The sequence below is a fragment of the Juglans regia genome, chromosome 7 (genome assembly GCF_001411555.2).
Source record: "Juglans regia cultivar Chandler chromosome 7, Walnut 2.0, whole genome shotgun sequence".
Lineage (NCBI taxonomy): Eukaryota > Viridiplantae > Streptophyta > Magnoliopsida > Fagales > Juglandaceae > Juglans > Juglans regia.
Genome location: NC_049907.1, coordinates 29386875 through 29413857, shown reverse-complemented (window position 1 = coordinate 29413857; position 26983 = coordinate 29386875). Strand labels below are relative to the sequence as shown.

Sequence of the window (26983 nt, the reverse complement as noted above, 5' to 3'; positions counted from 1 at the left end):
CATCATCCCTTCCTAGTTTCGGATCTGTGGCATTCTTATACGAACTACCTCTGCAAAATATTGCCAAACTTTTTGAGCTCCTCAGTCTCGTCACAAAATGTGCTGAAAAGATTCCAAATGCGGTTGAACACAACACTCACACTTTGAAACAAGAGGAATGTCTAAATGTTGAATAATGTTGTCAATCGGGATTGCCCTCCTCTTAGCTCGCCAAACAAAGAATGATAATTTCTTTGGAAGCCAATTCTTCCAAAGGCATACGTCCCCATGTTTCAGAATTAAGTTCCAAGCGGACTTGGTGCTGAAATCACCATCAATCAATGGCTGCCAAACACATCTATCCATTCCCTGCCGTAACTGAACTCCAGAGTCCCGAATTTTGCTTCACACGTCTTCTGGTACTAAATCCTTTAACATATGTAGATTCGGTCCTGCTTCCATGAAGACATCCACTACTTGCAGATCAATATTACCAACCACAGGAAGAAATGCGATCAACGACCCCTCCCCTAGCCAGTTATCCAGCCAGAACTTAGCTAGACAGTCCCGAATAATCCACCTTGAGTGCTCTAGAACCTTCGACACTCTCTCCATGAGGCCCTTCCAAAATCTAGACCCTTTTTAAAGTTGCATAACATAATAAAGATGAGAGTTTCCCACATATTTGGTAGAAAATAAATTTGACCACATCGACTTATCTTTAATTAATTTCCACACAAACTTCATAAGCATGGATTCATGGACTTCATGAAGGTCCCAAATACCCAACCCACCCTCTTCAATTGGCAAACAAATCTTCTGCCAAGATACCCACTTTCTTTTTTTAATCTCCATCAAAGATCCTCAGAGGGAATTTGAAAAAATTTTCTTGATCTCCGATAATAGTCCTTTTGGCAAATTCAAAACAGAGAGCATATGAATAGGCATACTGTTCAAAACATGTTTGATGAGCACAATTTTACCTCCAAAAGAAAGAAGTTTACTTTTCCACCAAGCCAACTTTTTCTGAATTTTTGCCTTGAAAGGGTCAAACATTTGAATTTTCATATGGCCCACATTTAAAGGAACACCCAAATATGTGCAAGGCCAACTACCTTCCTCAAAACCTGACATTAACTTCAATCCATTTTTGCGATCAGCCGAAATAGATGAAGAAAAGAACATCGAAGACTTACTAGGATTAATCATTTGTCCGGACATCAATTCATACTGATGCAATACTCCCATAAGGTTCCGAATAGATGCCTTCCCTCCATTAGCAAAAATTAGAATATCATCCGCATAAAACAAATGGGAAATCAAAGTTCCTCTGCCAGGATGAAAAGGCTTAATATGACCCATATGGAATTCTTTGTGAAGCATCCAAGAAAGAATCTTCTCAGATAAAATAAATAAATAAGGAGAAAGGAGGCCACCTTGTCGAAGCCCACACGAAGCCTTAAAAAATCCTTTGGTACACCCATTAAGCATCACCGAATAAAAAGGGGATGAAACAACATTAAAAAAAATACTTCTCCACTTCTCTGAAAAACCCAATCTTCGCAAGATCTCTAGTAGAAAGTTCTAGTTAACACAGTCATAAGCTTTGACCATATCAATCTTCAACATTACATTTCCCCCTCTCACTTTCCTATTGATGCCTTGAACCAGTTCTTGGGCCAACAAAATACTTTAAAAAATACTTCTACCAGGAATAAATGCTACTTGCTCTGGAGATATAATTTTATTCAAGATTGGCACCAAACGACAAACCATAATCTTCGACATTATTTTATAAACAACTGAGTAAAGACTGATAGGGCGAAACTGGCCAAAACCCATAGGTTCATCCACCTTTAGAATTAAAACCAAGTTTGTAGCCCCAAAGAAAGTAGAAATTGGTTGCCCTTCAAAAAAATCCTTAGCCATCTCCAAAAGATCATCTTTAACAATATCCCAAGCTAGCATGAGAAAACTAGCCGAGAATCCATTCGGGCCCGGGCTATTATCTGCAGGAATAGACCATAGAGACTGCTTGACCTCCTCCTTAGAAGGGGCAGCACATAAGGCCTCATTCTCCTCCATGGAAACCACCGTATGGATCAGCTCCATCTCACCCAAATCTCTTTTAATCGGCGTCACCGAAAGAAGCTGCTGGAAAAATGAAACTGCCCCCTCGTGTACCTCATCACTCGAATCAAACGTTCCGCTGTTATCAAGCCTTATCCTCTTAATTGTTTTGCTCTTTCTCTAGATTCGCATTGAAGCATGAAAAAAGCTTGTATTGGAGTCCCCTTCAGCAAGCCATTTAACTCTTGATTTTTGGAAGGCCAACATTTCCTCTCGATGAACCCATTTAATATGCTCTTGTTTGCAAGTCAGCAACTCATGTTTCATTTGAGGCGAAAAGTTACCAGAAAGACATACCACCAACTCGACAATACAGTCCTCCAGCTTTTGAGTTCTACATCAACATGACCAAAGATTGCCTGGTTCCATGTTCTTAGTGCACGTTTGAGTAACTTCAATTTCCTACTAATTCAAAACATAGCACACCCTTTAATACTAGAATTCCAGACCGATTGCACTAGAGGAATAAACTCCTCATGGGAGCCCCACATACTAAGAAATCTGAATGGCCGAGCAATCGACACCATATCTCTAAATAGCTTCACCAGCATCAGTGCATGATCCGAGGAGGTTTGTGGCAAATACAAAACTGAAACATCCCCAAAACAGTTCAAAAATTGCAAATTCAATAGGATTCTATCCAACTGAGCCCAAATTCGTCTACCCCCTAGCCTCCCATTACACCATGACAAGCGATAACCTTCGCAAGGAAGATCCACCAGAGCACACTCATGAATGCATTCGTTAAACTCCCTCTTCGCACGAGGGGCCTATAACAGACTACCCACCTTTTCACTATCATTTCGAATTATATTGAAATCCCCCCCAATGAACCAAGGAAGTCCACAAGAGTTTTGTCCCTTCAAAAAATTTCAAAGCTCTCTAATCTTTTGACTCAAAAACAGCTGGCATAAACAAAGGTTGCAAGCTCCCGACAATTCCTATGAACAAACCATCTACTCATAGCTTGATCTAACATTGAAATCAACTCAAACTCTAAGTCCTCCACCCAAAAAAGCCAAAATTTTCCACCCACCTCAGCATTATTTAAATAATACGACAACTTCATCCATCTTGCCCATTTGCTACATTTATTCGGATTCAAAAACGGTTCTAGAATGGCCACCACAAAAGGGAGAATTTTATTCAAGATACGCCGAAGCATACTCTTCGACGAAAGAATACTCCTAATATTCCAGGTAAGGATATACATAAAAAAATTAAAGGAATTTTTCGGAGCGAGTGCAACGCTCCAATATTACAATAGATTTTTCTTTTCTTACCCCTTTTACTTTTTTTCAATGGAACATGCATGTTAGGATTAGAATCAAAGGATTTTGCCGCTAACTCATTCAAATCAAACTCAGCCTCAGCCTCAGACCTAGTCTTACAAACAATTCCCACATTGTTCAAATCCTCCCCCCAAAAAAATCCCTGTCTCCCAGCCCACCTAACTCAAATTCCAAATCTTCATTCACTAATCGCAAAGAACTCCGAGGTTCTGAATTTTCAATTAAATCCTTGCCATCACCATCCAAGTCCGCCTCTATGAGCTCAAACCAACTGTAATGTTTTTCCAAAGGTGTTCCCTTTGGAATATCGAGAATTTCCACCCTCGCTAATAACCAGCCCGAACCACATCAGGCCCTGTGCACAATATCGTTGATGACTCTCCTTTGCACTTCCATACATGCATCAAACACCACCCCATCCTGCGAAACAAACCAGATATCGTGAGGATCACCGTTGAGTCCCACCCGTAGGTCTTGTATGGACTCTAGAATAATATCATGTCGAGATTGAAGATTTCCCCACAGCCTTTGTTGTAACTAGAATGGCATTCTCACTCTCACAGCACCCCACCACCTTCCACGTGTTTTGCATATTATTTTTCTTCCCTTCCCTCTGAGCCAAAACCGTTTTCTCTTTTTTCCTTGGATCTGTATGCTCTTGTCTAGAACACCTTGCCTCCAGGTGACCCTGTTGCCTACAAAAAGCACAGAAAGACGGGATGGAATCGAATATAACCGCTTGAAAATGGCTCGTCGCAAGCCTTGGAGGGCCCAGCCAAAAAGAATTTCGCAAAGGTTGGGAAACGTCTACTTCAACACAGATGTGCACAGCCTCAGAACGAGTGACACACACCATAGCCGATTTCTGAAAATAATTGGGAGGTAAACCCGACAAAGTCAACCAGATAGGAACCCATGGCGAATCCTTGTCTTCCACATATTTCGGAGTCCAATGAAAAATCCAAAAGGGACTGCCATGAATTTCAAAATTTTCTTGAGCCATCATGCTGATAAAATCCTCCTCCTTGGTCATCCGAACCAACACATTACGTGGGTTGTGTAGTTGCCCAATCACCGGAATTGACTGTAGCCCCCACCAATTTTTGACATAAGCACGGATATGATCAAGCGAAGGCAAACGACGAAGCAACATTAGAACCACTGAGTACCGAAATGGCTCTGCAGATTTTTGGATCTTCGCCTTCGAAAATTGAAAAAAAAAAATCTCACCATCTTGAAACTGAGGTTCACGCAGAGGAAGCACAACCTCTTGTAAAAGCTGCAGCTTCGCAGCCACCACATCCATGAAACCTCGCACACCCTGTCTTGCCGAAGGCAAACGTGCCTCATGTCTTTCCTGATTTGTCATCCTCTCCTATTCTGTGATCCCTCCAGCAACCTGCCCTGTGATTGGAGGCAGTGGGCCGGCAGCTAGTGCCATGCAGACTCGCCCCTCAAAGATTGAGAGAAAAATTTGCCCTAGCCACGTTAGCGTTCCTCAGTTAAAACCAGGCCTTACTTTGTTGTAATGGCTTAAGCAAGCACAAATAACATAGTTCTACCCCTTATCTATAAGATTAAAGGGTAATATTACCATTCATCTTTACTTTAGTTTATCATTAGGACATCAGACTTTATTGACTTATGTGGATTTTTTTATGTATAAGAGTCATCAGTGCAATGCTAAAACTCTTTGTACTGACTTTTTCCCTCTTTCCAATTAGTGATACCCAATCAACATAGTTTTAATTTTAGATTTTGCATTTCTTTCTGACTAGCACTATCACTACAGAAATCCAAACTTTTGCATCATGTTTTTGATGATGGTTCCTTTCGTTATTTTGTTATTTGTTTGGGATTTTGTATCTTCATCAAATGAATAAAGGTTTCACACTTTCATTTATGGCATCATATCTAGATGGACAAGACGTGGATGGATATTGAAGATAGATTTGTGTCTAACGAATATGCATCGGGGGTTAACCATTTCATGACTATGGCTCGGGAGCATGCACCTGGAAGAGTTGACATTACGTGTCTGTGCCATAGATGCCGTAATATGTTATTCCAACCAATAAATCTGGTTGATGAGCATTTATTTATCATAGGGATTGATCCTTCTTATATGGCTTGGATATTCCACGGTGAGGATGAAGTATTAGATGTTAGTTCCTCAGATCATGGTGATGAGGCAAGCTTGAATGATGACTACATTGATGATATGGATGAGATGCTGGATGACATTAAGGTTGGAGCCTTTATGGACCACTTAGACGACTTTCAAAGAGCTGCTGATGGTGTAACATAAGGGGGTTCATGTGCAAATTTTGCAGAATTGTTAGAAGATGCACGCCGTCCACTCTATCCATCGTGCAACAAGTTTTCAAAGCTATCGTTTATCGTAAAGTTGCTTCATATCAAGACAGTTGGTGGTTGGAGTGTTAAATCCTTTGACATGGTTTTCAAGTCTTGAAAGATGCATTTCCTCATGTTTTTCTCCCTGACTCAAACAATGAGGCATGCTGCTTGAAATGTGGCCTCGGCTTTAATTACACCAAGATAGATGATTATTTGAATGATTGTGTTCTTTTTTGGAAGGAACATTCTAATAAAGAGAAGTGCCCAAAATGCAACACTCTGAGGTGGGTGTTAAGCACTAATAAGCAAAAGAAAATTCCACACAAGTGCTGAGATATTTTCCTTTGATCCAAAGGTTGCAAAGACTATTTGTGTCAAATAAGACTATCGTGGTAATGAGATGGCATGCAAGTGAACGGGTCAACGATGCTAATGTCATGAGGCATCCTGCAGATTCAAAGGTTTGGAAAGATTTTGATCTCTAGTATTCTAGGTTTGCCTCAAATTCTCGTAATGTGAGAACTGGTTTAGCGAGTGATGGTTTTAACCCATTTAACAATATAGCTAAACCTTACAGCTTATGGCTAGTGATACTTGTACCTTACAACTTGTCCCCTTGGTTATGCATGAAAGATCCATATCTCATGCTATCCTCGCTAATCCTTAGCCCAAAAGCACCTGGTAATGATATCGACATCTATCTAGGCCCTTTAATTGACGAATTGAATTATTTGTGGGCTGATGGAGTTAATACATACGATGGCGTTACATCATCTAGGTTTCGATTACATGTCGCATTCTTATTGACCAACTTCCCAGCATATGCTAATCTTTCTAGGTGGAGCACAAAGGGAAAGATGGCATGTCCAACAGGCAATGATGTTACAGATTCATTGTGGTTGGTTCATGGGCGAAAACATTGTTACATAGGTCATCGTCGATGGGTATTGGCAGGGCACAGTTGGAGATCTAAAAAGGTTGATTTTAATGGTAATACGCACCATCGGCATCCACCTATACATTTTTCAGGAGAGGCTATATATCTTGGAACAATTGAAAGAAGTGACAGATGTATAGTTTGGTAAAGCTTCAAAAAGAGGAAACGCACAACCAATGAGTTGAAATGGACCAAAAAAATATATATTTTAAGCTATCTTATTGGTCTTCCTTGGGATTGAGACATAACCTAGAAATATACATTTTTTATGAAAATATCATGCAAGAATTACTCATTTCCTCCTATATATAATGGACATAAATGCTTAGATCCGTCAAGAAAAGTCACCAGAATAAATATTTCTGACAAGTAAAACCACCTCATGGGCCACATAAATATGGAAAAATTCACAGTATATATGAGGATTTGGTTCTACCAGAAATTTACCTATTTCAGACAGAAATTGAGATCACGGGGAATGGTATCTTGGGCCAGTTATGTCTGAGGACTTTGCTACGACTTCAAATTGCAGGAAAAATACATTTTTGGCATTAAATGTGGCTTCTTTGGACAAACATGATCGCGGGAAAAGCCACTTTCTATTGTAGTGCCCTTGCCTTCTCAACAAAGCCATAAGCTCGAGCCACATGTTTTCAAACTTAAATACCTATGACGGATGCTCTCCAATTTATGCTTGCAAGTATAAAAGCATAACTAAGGTTTTAGGAGAGATTCCAAGGTTATTTCCACAGCGACAACTATGTCAACACAACTAATCATGCAAATTTCAAGTAATGGGTGATTAGGAAATATGGAGAAATGGATTCTAAATTTAGGAATGAGATGTATGCAATTTTTACAGTGGGGACAGATGGACTATATGCACTGGATGTAGGATGAATATTTGATCTGACATGGGAATGAGGGATTATAACGACACTATAATCAATAATTGCAATGAAACTGTAACTCCCGGACTCAGAAATTGTATGGTTGGGCTACGTATATATATATATATATATATATATTTTTTTTTCATTTTGAGCTTTTGGCCATTTCTTTAATCTTGGATAAAACCTATCAGTTTATAAGCAGTTCCTCACACGCACGACTCTAGCACTCCCACCCACGTATGCTTCTCTTCTCCTCAGCTTTAGGGTTTTGTTTTTATTTTTTTTATTTTTGTGTTTCCAATCACCCACGTATTCACACGTTAACTCCAGTTCACACACGTTTCCATTTACGGCAACCACTTGCACATATAGATAGAACTCGTACGTCGAAGATGGAAGTGATTTCTAACCTAGACTAGAGTGCCACTACACCATCCAGAACTCAAGCTGCCTCCCCATTCAGTATCGACGCAACCCGTGCATGCACAATATCTCCTCGGATCGAAGCTCCACTTCGCCGTTGCACCCCCTTCTCAACCACCGTGGTACAACTCCCACTGCCCAGCCACCTTGTCTCCTCCACGGTCAAACAAGCACCGAAGATGCCTCTATGTTAGTCCCCATAAACAGAGCAGGTTTCTTCTCTGCTTGCCGCCGTTTGACGCAGCCCAGCCGTGTTGTACCACCAGCCACTGCCATGCCCCTTCCATAAACCGCATCAACCACTTACTCGGCCACGCCACCACAAGCCGCCAGTTCCGTCCGTTGACCCATATCCCTCAGCCATTCAATACAGAAGCGCAGCCTCACCAAAGCCGAAGGACCTCTGTTTTTGCTTCCCAAAACAGAGCCACCACTTGTAGCCATTCCCTGCTCTTTCTAGCTGTCATCAACCACGGCAAGTGTATACAAAAATTGCCGACGAGGACTTCCTGTCACCCCAGTCAGCTGCAAGCCGCCTAGGGCCCCAGCAAGCACGCTGTTTCTTTTATTTTTTATTTTTTTATTTTCTCCTCTTTTCTCTCGGTTTCTCTCCGTCTCTCCCTCACTCTCTCACCGTGTGTTTCTCTCATTCATCTCTCTCTCCCTCCCTATCATTTTTCAACTGCTCAAGCGCCGCACCCACCACTGCCGACCTCAGCTAACTCCGAGCGCTGTCGCATGTTCCCTTCCTTCTCGGTGAGTCCCTGCCACCGCTATTTTTCTTTTATTCATATGTGTATGATCATCGCTAGTTTTTCTTCTTTAGGTGTATTTTTATTTACATATATATATATATATATATATATATATATAAAAGTTTTAACGGGTACTTATAGGGGTGTAAACTCAAACCGGAAAACCGGTTCGGACCGGACCGGTTTTACCAGTTTTGAATCAGTCTAGTCCGGAACCGGTTTTTAAAATGTAAAAACCGGCCAGTTTCGGTTTTGGGATTTTTTGGACCGGACCGAACCGGGACCAGTTGATTAAAAAAATAAAAAATAATATTTTTATATATAAGTTTTATACAAAATATTTTAAATATATATTAAATATTAATATAAATAAGTTTTATATATAATGTATAATTATAAATTTATACATTAAATGTTAATTTATAATTTCATATATATATATATACATATATATGAAATAATTTCATATTATAATTTATAAATTATTACATTAAATGTTAATACTAATATATAAGCTTATAAATAATACTAATAGTCTAATACAGACTATAGATTATAGTTATACTTATAATTAATACTAAAAGTTTTTACTAAAAGATTATAACTAATATTAATACTTATAATTAATACTAAAAGTTTTTTTTTATAAACAAATTTTTAATGACAAATTGTGAAATTTACATTTTAAAAAAACTGAAAAACCGAACCGGACCGGACCGGAAACCAGTAAAACCGGAAGTACCGGTTTAGGAGGATAACCGGTGCGTAATCGATTTTGGAAAATACAAAACCGGTACATACCGGTTCGGTCTTAGATTTTGTCCAAAACCGGACCGGACCAGACCGGTTACACTCCTAGGTACTTACTAGTTTTTAACCTAATATATATATGTATATATATGGAAGGTTCTCAGTTTTAACCTAATGTTTTTCGGGTGAGAAGTCTTTTTTTTTTTTTTTTGGGTTTATTTAAATGGGAATTTTGCTTTAAGTTTCAATAAATATTATATTGTGTTTTGATAATATTGTTAGTTAAAGGAAGTAAACCTATTTTTCTTAAGAGATGAATTTTTCATTTTTTTTTTTTTTTTTTTTTAGAAGAGTAGGAAGTCACATGTCCAATAGTGACCCCTCCCAAATTTTATTAAAAAATCCCTCACTTATGGCGGAGGAAAACCGTGGTTACAAGAAAGGATCATGGAAAACAGATCCAAAAAACAGATCCAAAAAACAAAAACTAAACTATAACAAAATAAAAAACCATACTTAAAAACAAAACCACCACACCAAACCAAGACTTACAAAATAACACCAAGCTTATACAAAAAACTAACATCTCAAGGACGGAAATCCCAGAGAATCCAAACGGATCAAACCTCTAAGAACCCGAGGCAAATTATCACTACTCGACACAACCCACTCAGAACCTAAAGCACCTGCCTTTGCTAACCAATCTGCAGCCCTATTACCTTCACGATAAACATGTTGAAACCGACAACGAACCGTGCAAGCTAATTCAACAATTTCCTCCCAAAAATCCTCCAGATACCAAACTCCACATCGCCCTCTATTCCACCAAGAAACAACTATCATAGAATCCATTTCAACTATCACATTTGATATATTCAGCGATTTACATCTTCTCAACCCATAAAGAAGTGCCAAAAGCTCTGCCTTATTATTAGAACCAAGCCCAACATAAGAAGCAAAAGCCTGAACCATACCACCAGAAGCATCCCTAATAACCCCACCAATCCCACAAGAACCCGGATTACCCATACTACTACCATCCGTATTCAATTTAAACCACCCCAACGGGGGTTTATCCCACCTCACCACTTTACAACTTGGAATTTTCGGCACCACCGGAAGTATCCGCAAAGCATCCAAAATCATAGCATCCCGCGAAGAGAAATTATTAATTTGCTTAGCCGCCTGTGAAATGGAACCTAACCACACACAAATAGAATGAACAACAGAATTATGCGATTCCACAATACCTTCCATTCGAGCCAGACACCTTCTTCTCCATAATCGCCAAGTAATAATAATGGGAATAATGCCAACAATAAAACCCACCTGTGAGGAAGATCTAGCCCTCCTAAACCAAATATCAACATTCTGCCTCCAAGTTCTACCAAGAGGAATTCCAATGAGATTACCAAAAAAAGACCACACTCTGAATGGAAATTCTCCTTCAAAAAACACATGATTAATATCTTCAATATGACCATGACTACAGCAATTACATTTAGAAACCAAAGGAATACCAATACGGCGTAATCTGTCATCCACACTCAAGGCCATAAACCAAGTCCTCCAAAAATGAATAGACATTTTTAAAGGAAGATTCTTATGCCAAATCCAAGCATGCCAAACCATAGAATTCCCTCTAATACGAATACAATTCCAAGCCGATTTTGTAGAGAAAATACCTGTATCCGTTGAAGTCCAAACTAGAACATCCTTTCCATTCTTTAAACCAGCTAAATCCGTTATTATCTCCTCCACCCTATCATGCCCTACTAACTCCTCCAATAACTCCACATCCCAACTATCCGACAATCTACAATCTTTAATTTTCAAAAAAGGAGAACCCATAATATTCATATCATTAATTAATGGACCATTATCCCTCCATTTATCATACCAGAAAAAAATATCACCCTCTCTAATTTTCCATTTCAAATTATCTAACAACAACGGAATACAATTCGCAACCATTCTCCAAAATCGAGATCCTTTATTATTTTCTATAAGATACCATGGCCGGTTACCAACATATTTTGTTTTGAAAAAATTAGCCCATAAAGAATTACCTTGAAGGAGATTCCAAGCGAAGCGCATATGCAAGGCTTTCTGAACATCCTCAAGATTTCTTAACCCAATTCCTCCTTCTTCCACCGGCTTACACATCTTATTCCAAGCCCACCATTTCCTTTTATTCCGTCCCTCAGCTTCTCCCCAAAAAAAGGAACTCATCAATCTATGGATTTTAGCAATAACAACTTGAGGTACCTGTAAAACAGCAAGTAGATGGATATTCATACTAGTTAAAACATGCCTCAAAAGAACAAGTTTTCCTCCCGAAGAAAGAAGCCTCATTTTCCAGCCACTAATCTTATGCCTCACTTTATTCACCATATCCTCTAAATAAGCCTGTTTCAAACGCCCTTGAATAATTGGCACACCTAGATATTTGAAAGGAAAAGATCCTTCCATAAAACCCGTCTGCCTTAAGATTCTATGCTTACGCCAGCTTGGAATTTTATTAGAACAATACAAGGTAGATTTCTGAATATTAATACTTTGTCCAGACCACCTCTCATATTGACTCAAAATTTTTTGAAGAACCTGCACCGATCTTTGACTACCATTAGAAAAAACCATAACATCATCAGCATACATCAAATGAGATATAATAGGAGTACCACGGGCTTGAGAAAATAAACCAAATTGATTATCTTGCACACTCCTATGAATCAAACGGGAAAGGACCTCTTGTTGAATGATAAACAAATAAGGAGATAGAGGATCACCTTGACGAAGCCCACGACCACCCGGGAAAAAACCCTTAACCGTTCCATTCATCATGACAGAATACCAAGGGTTAGAAATACAAGAATATATCAACTCACAAAATTGAGAAGAGAAACCAAACCTTTGCATCACCATTATCAAAAAGCCCCAATCCACCCTATCATAAGCTTTCGCCATATCAACTTTTAACAAAATATTACCCCCATGAATTTTTTTATTGATAGACTGCACCAACTCTTGAGTGAGACTAATATTTTCAAAAATACTCCGTCCAGGAATAAAAGCTCCTTGCTCCAAAGAAATCAAACGAGGTAAAAAACCAGATAAACGAGTAACAATAATCTTGGAGCAAATTTTATAAAAAACAGAACAAAGACTAATAGGACGAAACTTATCAAAACCAGTGGGAGACTCCATCTTTGGTATAAGAACCAAATATGAGGCCGTGAAGAATCTTGGAAGATCCTTGGTCATAAAGAATTCCACTACTGCCTTCCAAACATCAACCTTAACCACTTCCCAACAACTTTTATAAAAACCCGCTCCAAACCCATCTGGCCCCGGAGTACTTTGATTAGGGATAGATGAAACTGCCTCAAACACTTCCTCTAAAGTAGGCGGCCTAATCAAAGACTCATTCTCCTCCTCTAATATGATCGTCTCAATAAGGCCTTCTAATCTAGCTTGCTCTATGGGCGGCTCTTCACGAAGTGCATTTTGAAAAAATTCCACCGCCCCTTGATGAATACTCTCCGGATTCTCATAATTCATACCATTTGATCTCATCTCCAGCACTCTCTTCCTTCTTTTATTAATAAGACAAGCATGAAAGAATTTTGAATTACTATCTCCCTCCAACTTCCATTTAAGCTTGGCCAATTGAGCTAATCTCATCTCTTCCCGAGACCTCCATCTAGCAAGATTAGAGACAGCTTCATTAAGCTCTCTCTCCAAACTAACCTCCCAATTTGATTGAAGCTGAAACTCAATCTCCTCAACCTGTTTTTCAAGGGCATCAATACGCTCTCTTGTGTGACCAAAAACTCTTTTATTCCACTCCCGAAATACCACCTTGGTGTGTTTTAATTTCTTACTTAAACACAAAAGCGGAGAACAATCCATCCGTATATTCCAAGCATTTCTAACACAATCCAGAAAACCAGGGTGGTCCACCCACATTTGTTGAAACCGAAATGGAGATGGCCCATATGCAAAGGAATCTTTCTTAAACTCAATGAACATAGGAGCATGGTCAGAAGTAGATCTAGGCAAGTAAGAACAAATAATATTCGGGAACAAACTGCTAAAAGAATTGTCCATAAGAGCACGATCAAGTCGAGCCCACGAACGGGCCAAACCTGACTGGCCATTACACCAAGAGAAACAACTCCCTTTCGAAGCCATTTCCATAAGACCCCTTTGATGAATCCAATCATTAAAATCATCCATAGCCACCATTGGCCGAGGTCTTCCTCTCCTCCTTTCTGAATCATTCCTAATAATATTAAAATCCCCCACAAAGAGGCAAGGCTCTCCACCCACATGATTACTATTTACCTCTTGCCAAAGATAACGCCTCTCCACCCAAGAACATTTAGCATAAATCACATGAATCAAAAATTTTTCCGCACCATTCTCAACAATAACAGAAATATATTGCATACCCAACTTTTCAACTTGCACCTTATACATACTATCCCACAAAAGCCAAATTTTCCCCCCTTCCACCTCATTAGAGATAACCATATCAAAATTTAGACTTCGAGCCACTTTGCGAGCACCCTCTAAATTTTGAAACGGTTCAAGAAGAGCAACAATTTTCGGTTTATATCTTCTCACCAACGCCTTTAGCCTAGTTCTAGATGTTCCCACCCCTCTAAGATTCCAAACCAAAATAGAATCAATCATTTAGCAATTTTATTTCGGGCAAGAACCCGAGAAGAACTACGCATTTTAATAAACTTTTTTTTATTATACCTTTTCTTACCATCATTCAGCTCAGATTCAGTAAAATAATCTTTATTTTGTGAAAAAACCTCTGGATGCTGTTCCGGTTCTGGTTCAGAAGAACAACTCTCTTCCAACATGGTTTCTTCATCAACTTCTTCATTAACGTCCTCAGCACTATCTGCCTCCCCCACTGGTTGCTTCTACTCCATTGTCATTCCATTATTATCCGCATGGAAACTCTGAATTACATCCATATTAGACATCACATAATCAGCATCCGTGACCATCCCTACACCATCTGCGACCCCAACGTGTAGCATTAGATCTGTTGCATCCTCTGTTCCAACATAAGACTTCAACTGCACCCCGTTAGTGATCCCCGTATGATTTTCTTCTCCAATCTGCTCCAGTTTTTCCTTCTCCTCAGAATCCACCTGCACCAATTGGTCTGCCACCTGCATTGGCAACACTTCCTTCTCGGCATCCAATTGCACCTGTACTCCATCTACTACTTCCGTCTCCTTTTCCACCACCACATCCTCTGTTTCTTTATCTTCAAGAACCAGCAAAGGAGTTTCAACCTTATCTTCATTCGGAGCTACCTCTTGATCATCCAACAAACCTTTCATACTCTCTTTTCTCCCCCCTTTCTTACCAGCTTTTCCAGGATTACAAGTTCGAACATCATGACCCTGCATCTTGCATGACGAACAAAAAGCCGGAAGAGTTTCATACAATATTTCTTGCTTTCGGCTAGAGGAAATTCCAGGCACTCCAATCCAGAAATGCGACAAAGGAGGTTTTGCAGCATCCACTTCCACACAAAGCCGTGCTCCATCCGTTCTAGTAGCGCACCTCGTCGGATTATCACGTCTAATGAACGTTCCAATCGGTGCCATCAACATCTTCAAGAAAGATTCTTGATAAAAGTTTGGAGGAAGCCCCGGCAAAGAAATCCACACCGGAACCCTTGAGGGTTCGGCATCCTCATTGAACTCAGGAGACCATCTAAAGACACGGTAGAAAATCCCATTTATTTCACAAACCTCCCGTGATAATGCTTTAGTAAAATCCACATCATTAGACATACGAACAAACACATTTCGCGGTCTCCTCATAGCAGAAACTACTGGAGTGGCTGTAAGTCCCCAACGATTGTGAATGAAAGCCCTCACCGTATCCAATGACGGACGATTCTTCAAGAACTTGAGTACAACAGAAAATCGGAAAGGTTCCGCTGACCTTGCTATTTCTTCTTTGGTAAACTGAAAATAAACCTCACCATCCAGCACCTTTGGAATCCTGGGTGCAAGAACCATCTCCGGAATAGGTTGAGGGATTGCACTCACCAGATCGGCAAAGGAAGGCCGACCGGTGCCACCCTCTCCAGCTGCCATGCAGCCTCACGTACCCTTGCACCTTTCCAGATAAAACTCAAGAAGAGTTCTCAAGAAGGCCTCAGCAGTTCTTGGAGCATTTCCGGACTTTACGCTTGTTACAGAGATGAATTTTTCATGACTTACTTTATGTAAATTTTAGTAACTAATGTATTCTTTTTATTTATAAAATATTGTTGGTATTTTAGATATTTTGAATATTAATTTTTATTGAGTTCTATAATTATCACAATACTTATTAGATAAATTTTCTTCTTCAGTACGAATTCGAGTAAGTGGATATTGATGATCTTAGAAAATTATGGTATTTTTAGGTTATGAGGATTTTTTGGTATTGAAGGATTAAAATAGGTTATTTTAGAAGCTTAAGATTAAATATCGAAATGTGTGATTAATTGAAAATTTACGAGAATTACGTAATTATTTTATAGGTGACGATTAATAATTGTTCGGCATTTTGAGGAAATTCCTGAAAAGCTAAGAAGTCCAGGTAAGCGGGATTCCTATACTAGACGTTGCATTAAAATAAAATGAGCTGAGGTTATTTTTGGAAAATATGCATGTTTTGTTATGAAAGGAAATTTGAACTACCTTAGTTATTTGTTCTGCATTACTCATGAGATCCTGTCTAAGAGGAAAGTATTTTCTGTCATAACTGGTGTAGACGTGAGCTTATTTTTGACATTCTGTTTCTGAACTTTGAAAAAGAGAGAGCGAATTGAAATTTGTGCATAAATTATATTGTGATATGATTTTGTTCTGTTCTGAAGATTTTGTTCAGTACTCTGTTTGGATAAGACGTGATTTCTGAAAACCTTTGGCATGAAATTCTGATTTTGAATTTGATTATGTTTCCGCTTTTTCCAGTTACGGCCCTGCCATGGGTGATAATAGTGGCATATGGCCCAACCACGGGTTACAATAGTGGATACAGCCCAACCATGGGTTACAATAGTGGATACGGCCTAACCACGAGTGATAATAGTGGATACGGCCCAACCACGGGTAATAATAGTGGATATGGCCCTGCCACAGGTTATAGTAGTGGTCTCTATTTTGAGTGCACACCTTGGTGACAGAGTGATTTATGTTCTGCTTGGTTATCCGCAGATGCACAACCCTACCACGGGGGTTATATATGGCCTCTGTTCTGATATAATGTTCTGATGATGATGATGATCATTTATGCTATGCCAAAGAATATTTTTGAATGAAATTATTTCTAAATCTTCGTTCTGATATTTTGATAACATGTTTTGCTTCCGCACTCTGAAAATGAAAATGTTTTGTTCTGCATTCTGATTTCTGTAAATGCTCATGTTTACACACTGGTATATGTTATCTGCTTACTGAGTTGTTGATAACTCACCCCTTATCTCCATATATTTTTTAGATGATTTTGAATAGTCCAGCTAAGGATCAAGATTATGGAGCATCGGTGAGATGATTATTTAAGCATAGTGGTTTACTCATAGAAGATTTCTGAAAAGTGGTGGATTTTATTGAGAGATTATGTAGTATTCTGATGACTTTATATTTTGGAGTCTATAAATACATTGATAAATTGTGAGTTTTAAGTTATAGGGAGTAACTCTTCAATCCTTACGGGATTGGGCGTTACAAAAACAAAAGGAACCCTAAAACCGCAAGTTTAATCTCACTAAGGAAATGACAAGAAAAACAATTGCTACGATGGTAAACAGATTTCAAACTCAGAACAATGATTTAAGAAAGTAAATACTAAGGTTGTAGGGTTAGGGTTTGCTCAAACCATTGAGTTGTCGGTCACTGGGTGCATCTGCTCATGCTAACTTAGTCAAGAAGTTAACACTTCAAACAAACAATCATTCATACTCAGATTAAAACACCATGGAAAAGAAAAGAACCCCTCACTATATTATCATCCACTTTCATCTCAAGACTTTCGGGTCGAACGATCCTTGATTATTTCAACAATTATGCTATAGGTACCTGGCGTTGGGTACCTTTTGAGGAATTTGCTGACATGGGTGATATTATTTATATAAAAAAAAAAAGAAAAAGAAAGAAAGAAAGAAAGAAAGCTGGAAGCATTCGTTGTTTAGGACCTAAGACCATGCCTCCATTCATCTCCACCTTCCATTCTTTATCTTTTCCCACGATCAGCAGCCAAACGAGAAACAAAACAAAGAAATCTCCAAAGACAAAGGGCCAGAGAAAGAGAAAGGAAAGAAGGAACGACGTAAAGTACATAACTGATCAGAGAAGGGAAAGTGCAATGTTTTGCAAAAAGCTCTTTTTTTTTTTTTTTTTCCAGTTATTTTTCTTCATGTTGTTGCAATGGCTTTTGCGAGGGCGTGGATTAAATAAAGCCAACTTGAGAAGCAAAGCGAATGAAACTGGGGCTACTAAAAAAAGCCTTCCTTTAAAGATATTTGTATGTCCCCCCCTCTGGGCTCGAAGAAAGTCTCTTTCCCTGCTTTCTTTGTTCTATTATTTTCGATTATTACATTGAGAAGAACTTTTCTTCATGTTTCGTCTTCGTGGTCGTCTGTGGGGAAGCTTGCTTCCGAAGTTGAATCTATGGGTATACGAAAGAGAGTGTTGCGTTTCATATGAAAAGATGAAGATGAGAAGAAAATAGGAAGAAGATGAGAAGAAGAAGAGATGTATCCGAATTTGAACGAAACGACCCGTTTCATTTTTACACGTGGATGGACGTATACGCGAGAGGTTCCCAACCCTGGGTGCGAGTAGAGTTTTTCTTATTTCAAGGTCCTGTTGTATTGTGAGTTTACATAAGGTCAAGAACAAGAAATCCTTTCAAAACCAAATAGTAAATGATGGATGGTAACACAATGAAAGAGATAGGCAAAGAATCACAGGAACCAAACAGCCTCTAGGAGAACACAAACCCCCTTGCTGCAACCCTAGTTGCGTAAATTAGCCTCGAATTATCATGTAAAGGATGATTCCAAGGCTCTATAAAAACCCTAACAAAATTCTGTAATCGGACAAAATAGAGAACAAAGAAAATCCTTACACTATTACAAAACAACTCTCTTTCACGATCGTGCCTCTGCTCCTTTTATTCCCTTCCACCTTCACCTCCATTTCTCTCTCCTTTGACTACCCTCTCCTGCAATCACGATTCTACCCTTTTGATGAAAACCTTCTCTCTCAAAGTTTCCGTGTGTTCCCTTGGTTTTCTCTGTGATGGATGCAAGGTAAAATGATTGTGGGAGTTAGACCATTCGATAAGACCTGGGCCTATGGTAAGGCTGGGCCTTATTTCTTGCAAGCATAATATAGCTATGAGTCGAAAGAAAAGTTTTAAATCAAGTACATTTTCTATTTTGTAACCTTTGAAACAAGGCCCATCTTCTAAAGATATATCATTATATTATCCTTTGTAATACAATTCAACCTCAAATTAATTCAATTTAGCAGGTATATTGATCACAAATATCTTAGCAATCACCCCCCTAACTTACCTTTTGCTAGTCTCGTAGCAAATAAAATGTTTTACAAACCATAATGTTCTTGAATTCTCAATTAAGCCCCTTGTCTCCTTCCTTGCATAAGTAAGACTCTCTAGTCAGACATGGTTCAAGAATACAAAAGCTAATTTTCACCAGACATTTAGTTCCAAAAAGGGGTTTATGCACTGAATTGTCCATTAACCAAAGTACGTAAGTATCCAAAAAGGGAGTGCTGCTGACTACTGAGTGTTATGACAGTGAGTAGAGATTCCATGGCAGCTGTTTAAGTGGGCCCCTAAGATCTTACTCTAATTCAAAACCATTGTAATAGTGGCTTTCATGCTACTCTTCTTTAAAAGATCATTTTTTTTGTTCAAGAGATCCCGAAAGCAGGCATCCTTTTCTACTACACTAAGTTTATTATAAACTGAGTTTTTTTTTAGATCCCTGACTTGTCCCTTTTCTCAAGTAGGATAAAATACTCAATTAGCATTCTTCCTAAGCCATTAGGATATGGTTCATTAGAGTCTTAAACAACTGTTGAGTCTGATTAGGTTAATGACCAACAAGGTGTTGTTCCAAGTAGTCTAAGTGTAAGTGGTGGCAGTACTCAGCAGAAAACTCTTAAGTGAAATACAAATTGTTCTTGGTTTAAAAGACAGACTAAGGTGAATAAACACTTGTCCTGACGCAAATCTCATAAGTGAAACAAAACTAAAGCATCCTAATTTCATCAAATCTGATCAAGGTATCCAACTAGGGAAGGAATGAGCATTACCTGAGTGAGGTTGGAAGAACAAGGAAACGTGCATAGAAAAGAAACTACATCCAAAAGCAGTATTATTAACATGTTTAGATGAAGGAAAAAATTAATCAACTAGAAAAGAAATTGGATCAAGGAAGTTCAAAGTGGTTTCTTCAGGTGATAAAGATGGGAGAAATGGTTTGAGTCTCTAGCCATTAACTTTAAAAGTATTTCCATTCTGAGGGTTAAGAATTTTCACAGCTCCATGAGGAGAAACAAATTTTAACAAGTATGGAGCACTCCATCAAGATTTCAGTTTCCTAGGGAATAAATGAAGTCGAGAATTGTACAGTAGCATCTGCTGGTCTAGGTGGAAGGACTTCCTTTGGATATGTTTGTCATGAAAATGTTTCATACGCTCCTTAGACAATTTAGAATTGTCATAAGCATCCCTTCTGAGTTCCTCCAGTTCAAAAATTTGCAATTTCCTTGTTAAACCATCTTGGTTAGTGTCAAAATTAAATTGTTTAATGGCCCAGTAGGCTTTATGCTCTAACTACATAGGCAAGTGACATGCCTTGCCATATAGAACTTGTATGGGGACATTCCTAGAATTGTTTTAAAAGCAGTTTTATATGCCCAAAGTGCATTAGACAACCTCAAAGACCAATCTTTTTTGTTAGGGTTAACATTTCTTTCCAAAATATGCTTTATCTCCCTGTTGGCTAGTTCAACTTGGCCATTTGTCTAAGGATAGTAAGGTGTGGAAACCTTGTGATGAATCCCATACTTTTTCATTAAAACAACAAAGGGTTTATTGCAAAAATTATGGCTTCAGGTATACCAAACCTTGCAAAAATGTCTTCTTTGAGGTATATTAAAACAATATGATGGTCACAAGTTCTTGAAGGTATGGCTTCAACCCATTTAGAAACATAGTCAATGGCAAGCAAAATGTAGACGTACCCAAAAGATGAGGGAAATGGTCCCATAAATTCTATGCCCCAACAATCAAAGATTTCTACAACTAGAGTGGGTTGCATTGGCATCATGTTTCTTTTGGTAATTCCCCTAGTTTTTGACAAGGTTCACAAGATTTACAAAAGATGTAAGTGTCCTTGAACATGGTTGGCCAATAAAACCCACTCTGTAAAATTGTTTCCACAGTTTTGTGGGCTGGAAAGTGCCCACCACAAGCCTCAGAGTGACAAAGGTAAGAAGGGCAGAAAACTCATCATTAGGAACACATTTCCTAATTATTTGGTCAGAGCAATATTTAAAATGGTAAGGATCATCGTAAAAGAAAAACTTAGCCTTACCTTTAATTCTTCTAATGTCTTAAGCTGTCCAGTGGGCTGGGGTTTGACCTCTCACAAAAAAATTTACCAAGTCAGCATACCAAGGTAATACATGGACTGAAAATAACTGCTCATCAAGAAAAAATTCAGAAAGAAGGAGTTTGAACAGTTGAGTTCAATGTAAGTCGAGACAGATGGTCTGCCATAATATTTTCCACCCCCTTCTTATCCTTTATTGTCATGTTGAACTCTTGTAGCAAGAGGATCCATCTAATGAGCCTTGGTTTTGCATCCTTCTTAGTTAACAAAAATGTAAATGCATGATGGTCAGTAGATATAATGACAGGGGAACCAAGCAAATAAACCCTAAACTTCTCTAATGCAAACACTATAGCCAGTAGTTCCTTCTCTATATTGTAGAGTAATTTTTATGACCACTATTCAAAGTTTTGCTTGCATACTATATAACATAAGACAGTTTATTCTTTCTTTGGCCCAGTGCATCTCCAACAGCAAAATCACTGGAATCACACATTATTTCAAAGGGTAATATCCAATTAGGAGGTTGGATTATGGGAGCAATAGTGAGAAAAGTTTTTAACTGGGTAAAAGAACTATGACATTCTTCAGTAAAATTAACATCATGCATCAATAAATGGCATAGGGCTTTTGAGATTAAACTAAAATTTCTAATGAATCTCCTATAAAAATTAGCATGACCTAAAAAGGATCTAATGTCTTTTACACTTTCAAGCATAGACAGGTTCGAAATCAGTTCCACCTTAGATTTGTCAACCTCAATACCCCTTGCAGACACATTATGTCCAAGGACTATTCCTTGTGTACCACGAAATGAAACTTTTCCCAGTTTAACAATAACTGCTTTTCTTCAGACCTAGCCAAAACAACTTTAAGGGTATTTAAACATGAATCAAAAGTTTTTCCAAATACTGTGAAGTCATCCATAAAGAATTCAACTATGTCATAAATTAAGTCACTAAAAATGCTTAAAATACATCTCTGAAAAGTGACAGGGGCATTGCATAGTCCAAAAAACATTCTTTTAAAGGCAAAGGTCCCAAAAGGGCAAGTAAAAGTGGTCTTCTCTTAGTCCTCAAGGGCAATTTCAATTTGATAGTACCCATAATAGCCATCTAAAAAACAATAAAACTCATGCCCAACCACCTTTTCTAAGATTTGGTCAAGGAAAGGCAGAGGAAAATGGTCATTTCTAGAAGTTGCATTTAGCTTCCTATAGTCTATGCACATCTTCCAACCAGTTGTCATTTTAGGTATTAATTCCCTTTTTTCATTTTTTACTATAGTGACACTGGATTTTTTTGGTATCACTTGATGGGACTTACCCATTGACTATCTGCTATGAGGTAAATAATACCTATATTTAACAATTTTAGGACTTTTTTTTAACTACTTCCTTTACATCTCCCTAGAAGGTTTAACCCATTCCTCTAAATAAATTCTATGAGAACAAGTCAGGGGGTTTATACTTTTCATGTCAGCAATGGTCCAATGGCAGACTTGTGCTGTACTAGCACTTCAAGTAGCTTACCCTATTGCTCAATAGTAAGCTGAGATGAAATTACAATTGGGAAAGAATTCCCAGTTCCCAGATAAGCGTACTTCAACTTTGCTGGCAAGGGTTTCAATTCTTTGGAATTTCTTTAGTCGAGGGTCTGGGCAGCTTTGAAATAGGGGCAAAGGTTAAAATTTAAGCCTCCACTTTGTGTCACTTGGTTTCCCTACAGCAAAGAAAATAAAAACATAGTTAGCATCATCTAACAGAAAATATTCAAAATCATAACTATACAAAGAATCTTCAGAAAACACGGCATCCAAAGCATTGACTTCTTGCACCTCCTCTAGCTCTTGAGGTTGTCTGCACAAGTTAAAGATGTTCGATTCCAAAGTCATGTTACCAAAGCTTAACTTTAAAACCCCACTTCTATAATTTATAATTGCATTAGAGGTTGCAAGAAAGAGCCTTCCTAAAATCACTGGTGCAGAGGAGATATTAGTCTGAGTAGTCAATTTCATGTCTAGTACTACAAAATCTACTCGATAATAAAATCTATCTACTTGTACTAATATCCTCTACAATTCCCTTAGGGATTTTGATGAATGTATTAGCCAATTGCAAAATTATAGAGGTGGGTTTCATCTCACCCAGACCTAGTTGCTCATACACACTAAAGGGCAACAAATTTACCTCTGAACCTAAATCTAATAAAGCCGGGCCAATTTTTGAATTTCCTATGGTGCAAGACATAGTGGGTGAACCAGGATCTTTGTATTTAGGAGGTGTATGATTCTGAATGATGGCACTGACTTGTTCAGTGAGGAAAGCTTTTTTTTTTTTTTTAACATTCAACTTCTTTTACTAGTGCATAAATCTTTTAAAAATTTTGCATAAGCAGAGACTTGTTTGATGGCATCCAGGAGAGGAATATTTATTCTAACTTTTAAAGATTCCAAGAATCTTAGATGTCTGCTTTTCTTTATGCAAGGAAATTAATCTTTGAGGAAATGGAGTAGGTATAGTGCAAATAGGAGTTTTAGGGTTCATGGCACTTGACTCACCCTCTTTTGGCTGTGAGTTAGTCTCCTTACCTAAGTTGCCAGTGTTGTGGACAAGTTTTTCCAGGATCTTACCACTTCTCAAGGTCGTGATAGCTTTTACAGCCTTCACATTGACTCCATCCACCATGCCTTGAGACTGCTGACCTTGTGGGTTAGGATGTGCTTGGGTTGGAAACTTCCCATTTTCCTGGGCACTCAAAAAGGTGGTCATTTTTTTGAGTGTACCTCTAATGACATTTACGGCTTGGGAGTTTTGGTTGTTTATGGTTGCTTGTCCTTGTATGAATTGTTGGAGGTTAACAATGAGTTGATGTACAGATTCCTCCAAGTTCTTTTTCTGAATGAAATGGGGTTGGTTGGGGCATTGGGTAGGTGCTTGAGGTGGTGCTATATAAGGTATGTAAGGAGTTGGTGCTGTGGAGGAGGAGATCTGCTGGTCACTTCTCCAATTGAAGTTAGGGTGGTTTTTCCAACTTGCATTGTAAGTGTTAGAAAATGGCCCTAAATAATTCTTATCAATCATGTTAACAACATTAGGTTGATCTAATAATACATCCTTAAAAGCAGGTATGGTGGGGCATGCATTGGTATTATGCCCCTACTCCTCACAGATTTCACACTTATCAGAAGTGTGAGGTATAACATGCATTTCATTAACCTTCTTCAGTTCAATAGACTCTAATTTCTTGGAAATCAAAGCTATCCTAGCATGTAAATCATCAACTTCCTTAAGATTATATTTCCCATCCCCAGTTATCCTCCTCAAATTTTCAGACTTATCCCCAAAATCAGAGGCATCCCATGACTGGGCATTCTCAGCTAAATAATCAAAATATTCAAAAGCTTCTTCTAGTTCCTTTTTAAAGAACTCACCATTGCACATGGTTTTAACAAACTGTCTCACTTTGGGTTGCAACCCTTCATAGAAAAAGCTAATAACTCTCCAATGTTCATAACCATGATGAGGGCAAGCATTCAACAGGTCTTTTAACCTTTCCCAACACTAATAAAAGGTTTCACTATCTTTTTGCCCAAAATTCATAATTTGTCTTTTTAGGGCATTTGTTCTATGTATGGGAAAAGTTTTTTAAGAAACTCAGTGTAACGATCTGGCACAATAATTCTAAGGTCAAGATATTAATAATTGTTATTGGGCCTAAATTATATTTAATGGGTCATATGGGAAAACTCCACGAGCGATAAATTATTGAGGTTAATTATGAGTTTTAATTAAGTTCAATAACTAGGTTAAATCTCATTTATTATTTATTGAACGAGTTAGATTCTTTCCAGAATTTAAAGATTTTCCATTAGAAATTTATTTCAATTTAAAATCATCACTGATTGAAGTCTCCTACGCAACCTCAGTCATTGCCAATCCAACATTGAATAAACTACTAGATCATGTTTTTAAATTCAAACTCTACTCTTGAATGATCGTGACCGTGTCCAACTTGAACTCGTCGACATCCTATTCCAACAGGGATACAACTCTACAAGTCATCTTCAAGTTAAAACTCTTTAACTGAGTCAAACTCAAACTGGTCATCACCCTCTCCCAAGTCTCTCTATAAATATCTCTCTTCCACATGTTATTTGGAAAACAAAAATCATAAACCTCCCAATCCAGCACCGTGATCGATATTGTGTTGAAACTTTTAGGAAGCAATACTACAAGGTAAGTAATTTGATCACAAATTAGGATCCTCATAGTTCAGCTTACATAGATTATTATTAGCGCCAATTATTTGATAGCCATTTTTATGTACCACTCACGTCTTATGCAAACATGTCATCTAACATAACATATGATCATGTCATTTCGCATCATGTTCAGATTCAATAATCATAATTATGTATGTATTATGTCATGCATCTCATGTACATAAGACACGTAAGCTATTTTAAGTTCAAGTGCAAGATAAGATCAAATCAGTTAATCAGATGACCATTTAAATGTATAGTACCAATGCAGTTAAGTTTCAGGGTGAATGTGCAAGCCACAGAATCAAGTGTGGTCCACCATAGTATGCCAGAATACTATCACTAGCTCCCCTCGATGCCGCGAGACGTGGGGCCGGCGCACAACCTCGCACACAGGGTTAAGCTTGTTGGCCAGTCAGATCAGTCAGTTATGTCAGATTAGTTAGTTAATTTAGATAAATCAAGTCATGCATATTATAAGCACCAGTATGTACAATCATGATTTTAAGCTCTCAGCATAAAAACTTTTATGAAAACTTTGTTTATTATGTTTACGTTGTGATGGATTTCTTGCTGAGTCTTTGACTCATTTTAGTTTATTTCATATTTTTTAACCACCCAGGTAAGGATGATGAACACGAGTAGACAGGACAGAATTAGAAGGAGCAGTTGATTTAGTTTCAAACCTTCTAGAATAAAATTATTTTTATGACATAAATTTTATTCAGTTTATTCATTTAATATTTCTGGAAGACATTTTATTAGACATTTTTTCTACAAAATAAATCCTAATTTCATTTATTAAATATGAGATCTTTTACCGGATTTATTTTATGAAAAACATATGACACTCCTAACCTAGGGGAAGGGGGTGTTACACTCAGTCTACATTTCTTGCCAAGTTCCAATGGACCAAGGCCATAAAAAATTTAGCCATGTTTTAGCTTTATCCATAAGAGAAAGGGAAACAGTTTAACCCTTATCACTTTCATGTTCTATCCATAAATGTAGAGCACACATCTTCAAACTCTTTAATATGCAAATAGGGATTTTTAGATTCCATTCCATGAAAATGAGGGATCAAGGGAATCATCCCAGGTTTAAAATTAAAGTTGTTTCCATTTAAAGGTTGAATGATGCAAGAAGGAGGGACTAGTCCTAACAGGCTGCAAGTACTCTCTCAATGTCCTGTTTTGATTCAAGATTTCCTGATTCTCATTTTCCTCCATGTTACTCAAATTCTCAGATGATGACTCAAAAGAAATGGATGCAGTCTCGGTAGATGAAAGTGATTCAGACCTAACTAATCGTGATGCTTGATCTCTAGTCCAAACATACATGCATGCTTACAGTCTAAGAACAAGTATACAAGCTGAAAGAAAAGATAACAAGCTCTCCCAAAATTAAGTAGCAAAGGGTGATGACTGTTACCTAATCTGTGAAGAGGTTCACATATTCCTTTGTACAACTTCTATTATTACTTTTTTTTTCTTTCTTTTACAAGAAATAATTATGTTTCACCA

The 26983-nt window shown here is 38.1% G+C and overlaps 1 protein-coding gene and 1 non-coding gene across 2 annotated transcripts; one reads left to right on the top strand and one right to left on the bottom strand.

Annotated features, from left to right (window-relative positions):
- Positions 1 to 10096: 10096 nt before the first annotated feature.
- On the bottom strand, positions 10097 to 10546 carry LOC118348919. Its single transcript, XM_035691493.1, has 2 exons — positions 10405 to 10546; positions 10097 to 10353 (listed from the first exon to the last, which is right to left on the bottom strand). Exons 1-2 carry the CDS (start codon positions 10544 to 10546, stop codon positions 10097 to 10099), a joined length of 399 nt encoding a protein of 132 aa, XP_035547386.1.
- A 14164-nt stretch (positions 10547 to 24710) lies between these two features.
- LOC118349155 lies at positions 24711 to 24816 on the top strand. Its single transcript, XR_004802145.1, has one exon. It is a non-coding gene; the product is annotated as a small nucleolar RNA R71 (small nucleolar RNA).
- Positions 24817 to 26983: the final 2167 nt, after the last annotated feature.

Excerpts from the sequence above, each read along its gene's own strand:
- LOC118348919 (XM_035691493.1), bottom strand. The coding sequence starts at position 10,546 with ATGGGTAATCCGGGTTCTTGTGGGATTGGTGGGGTTATTAGGGATGCT. Across the intron at positions 10,354-10,404 it reads TCTTTATGGGTTGAGAAGAT|TTGTTTCTTGGTGGAATAGA; the intron begins GTAAATCGCTGA and ends ATTCTATGATAG.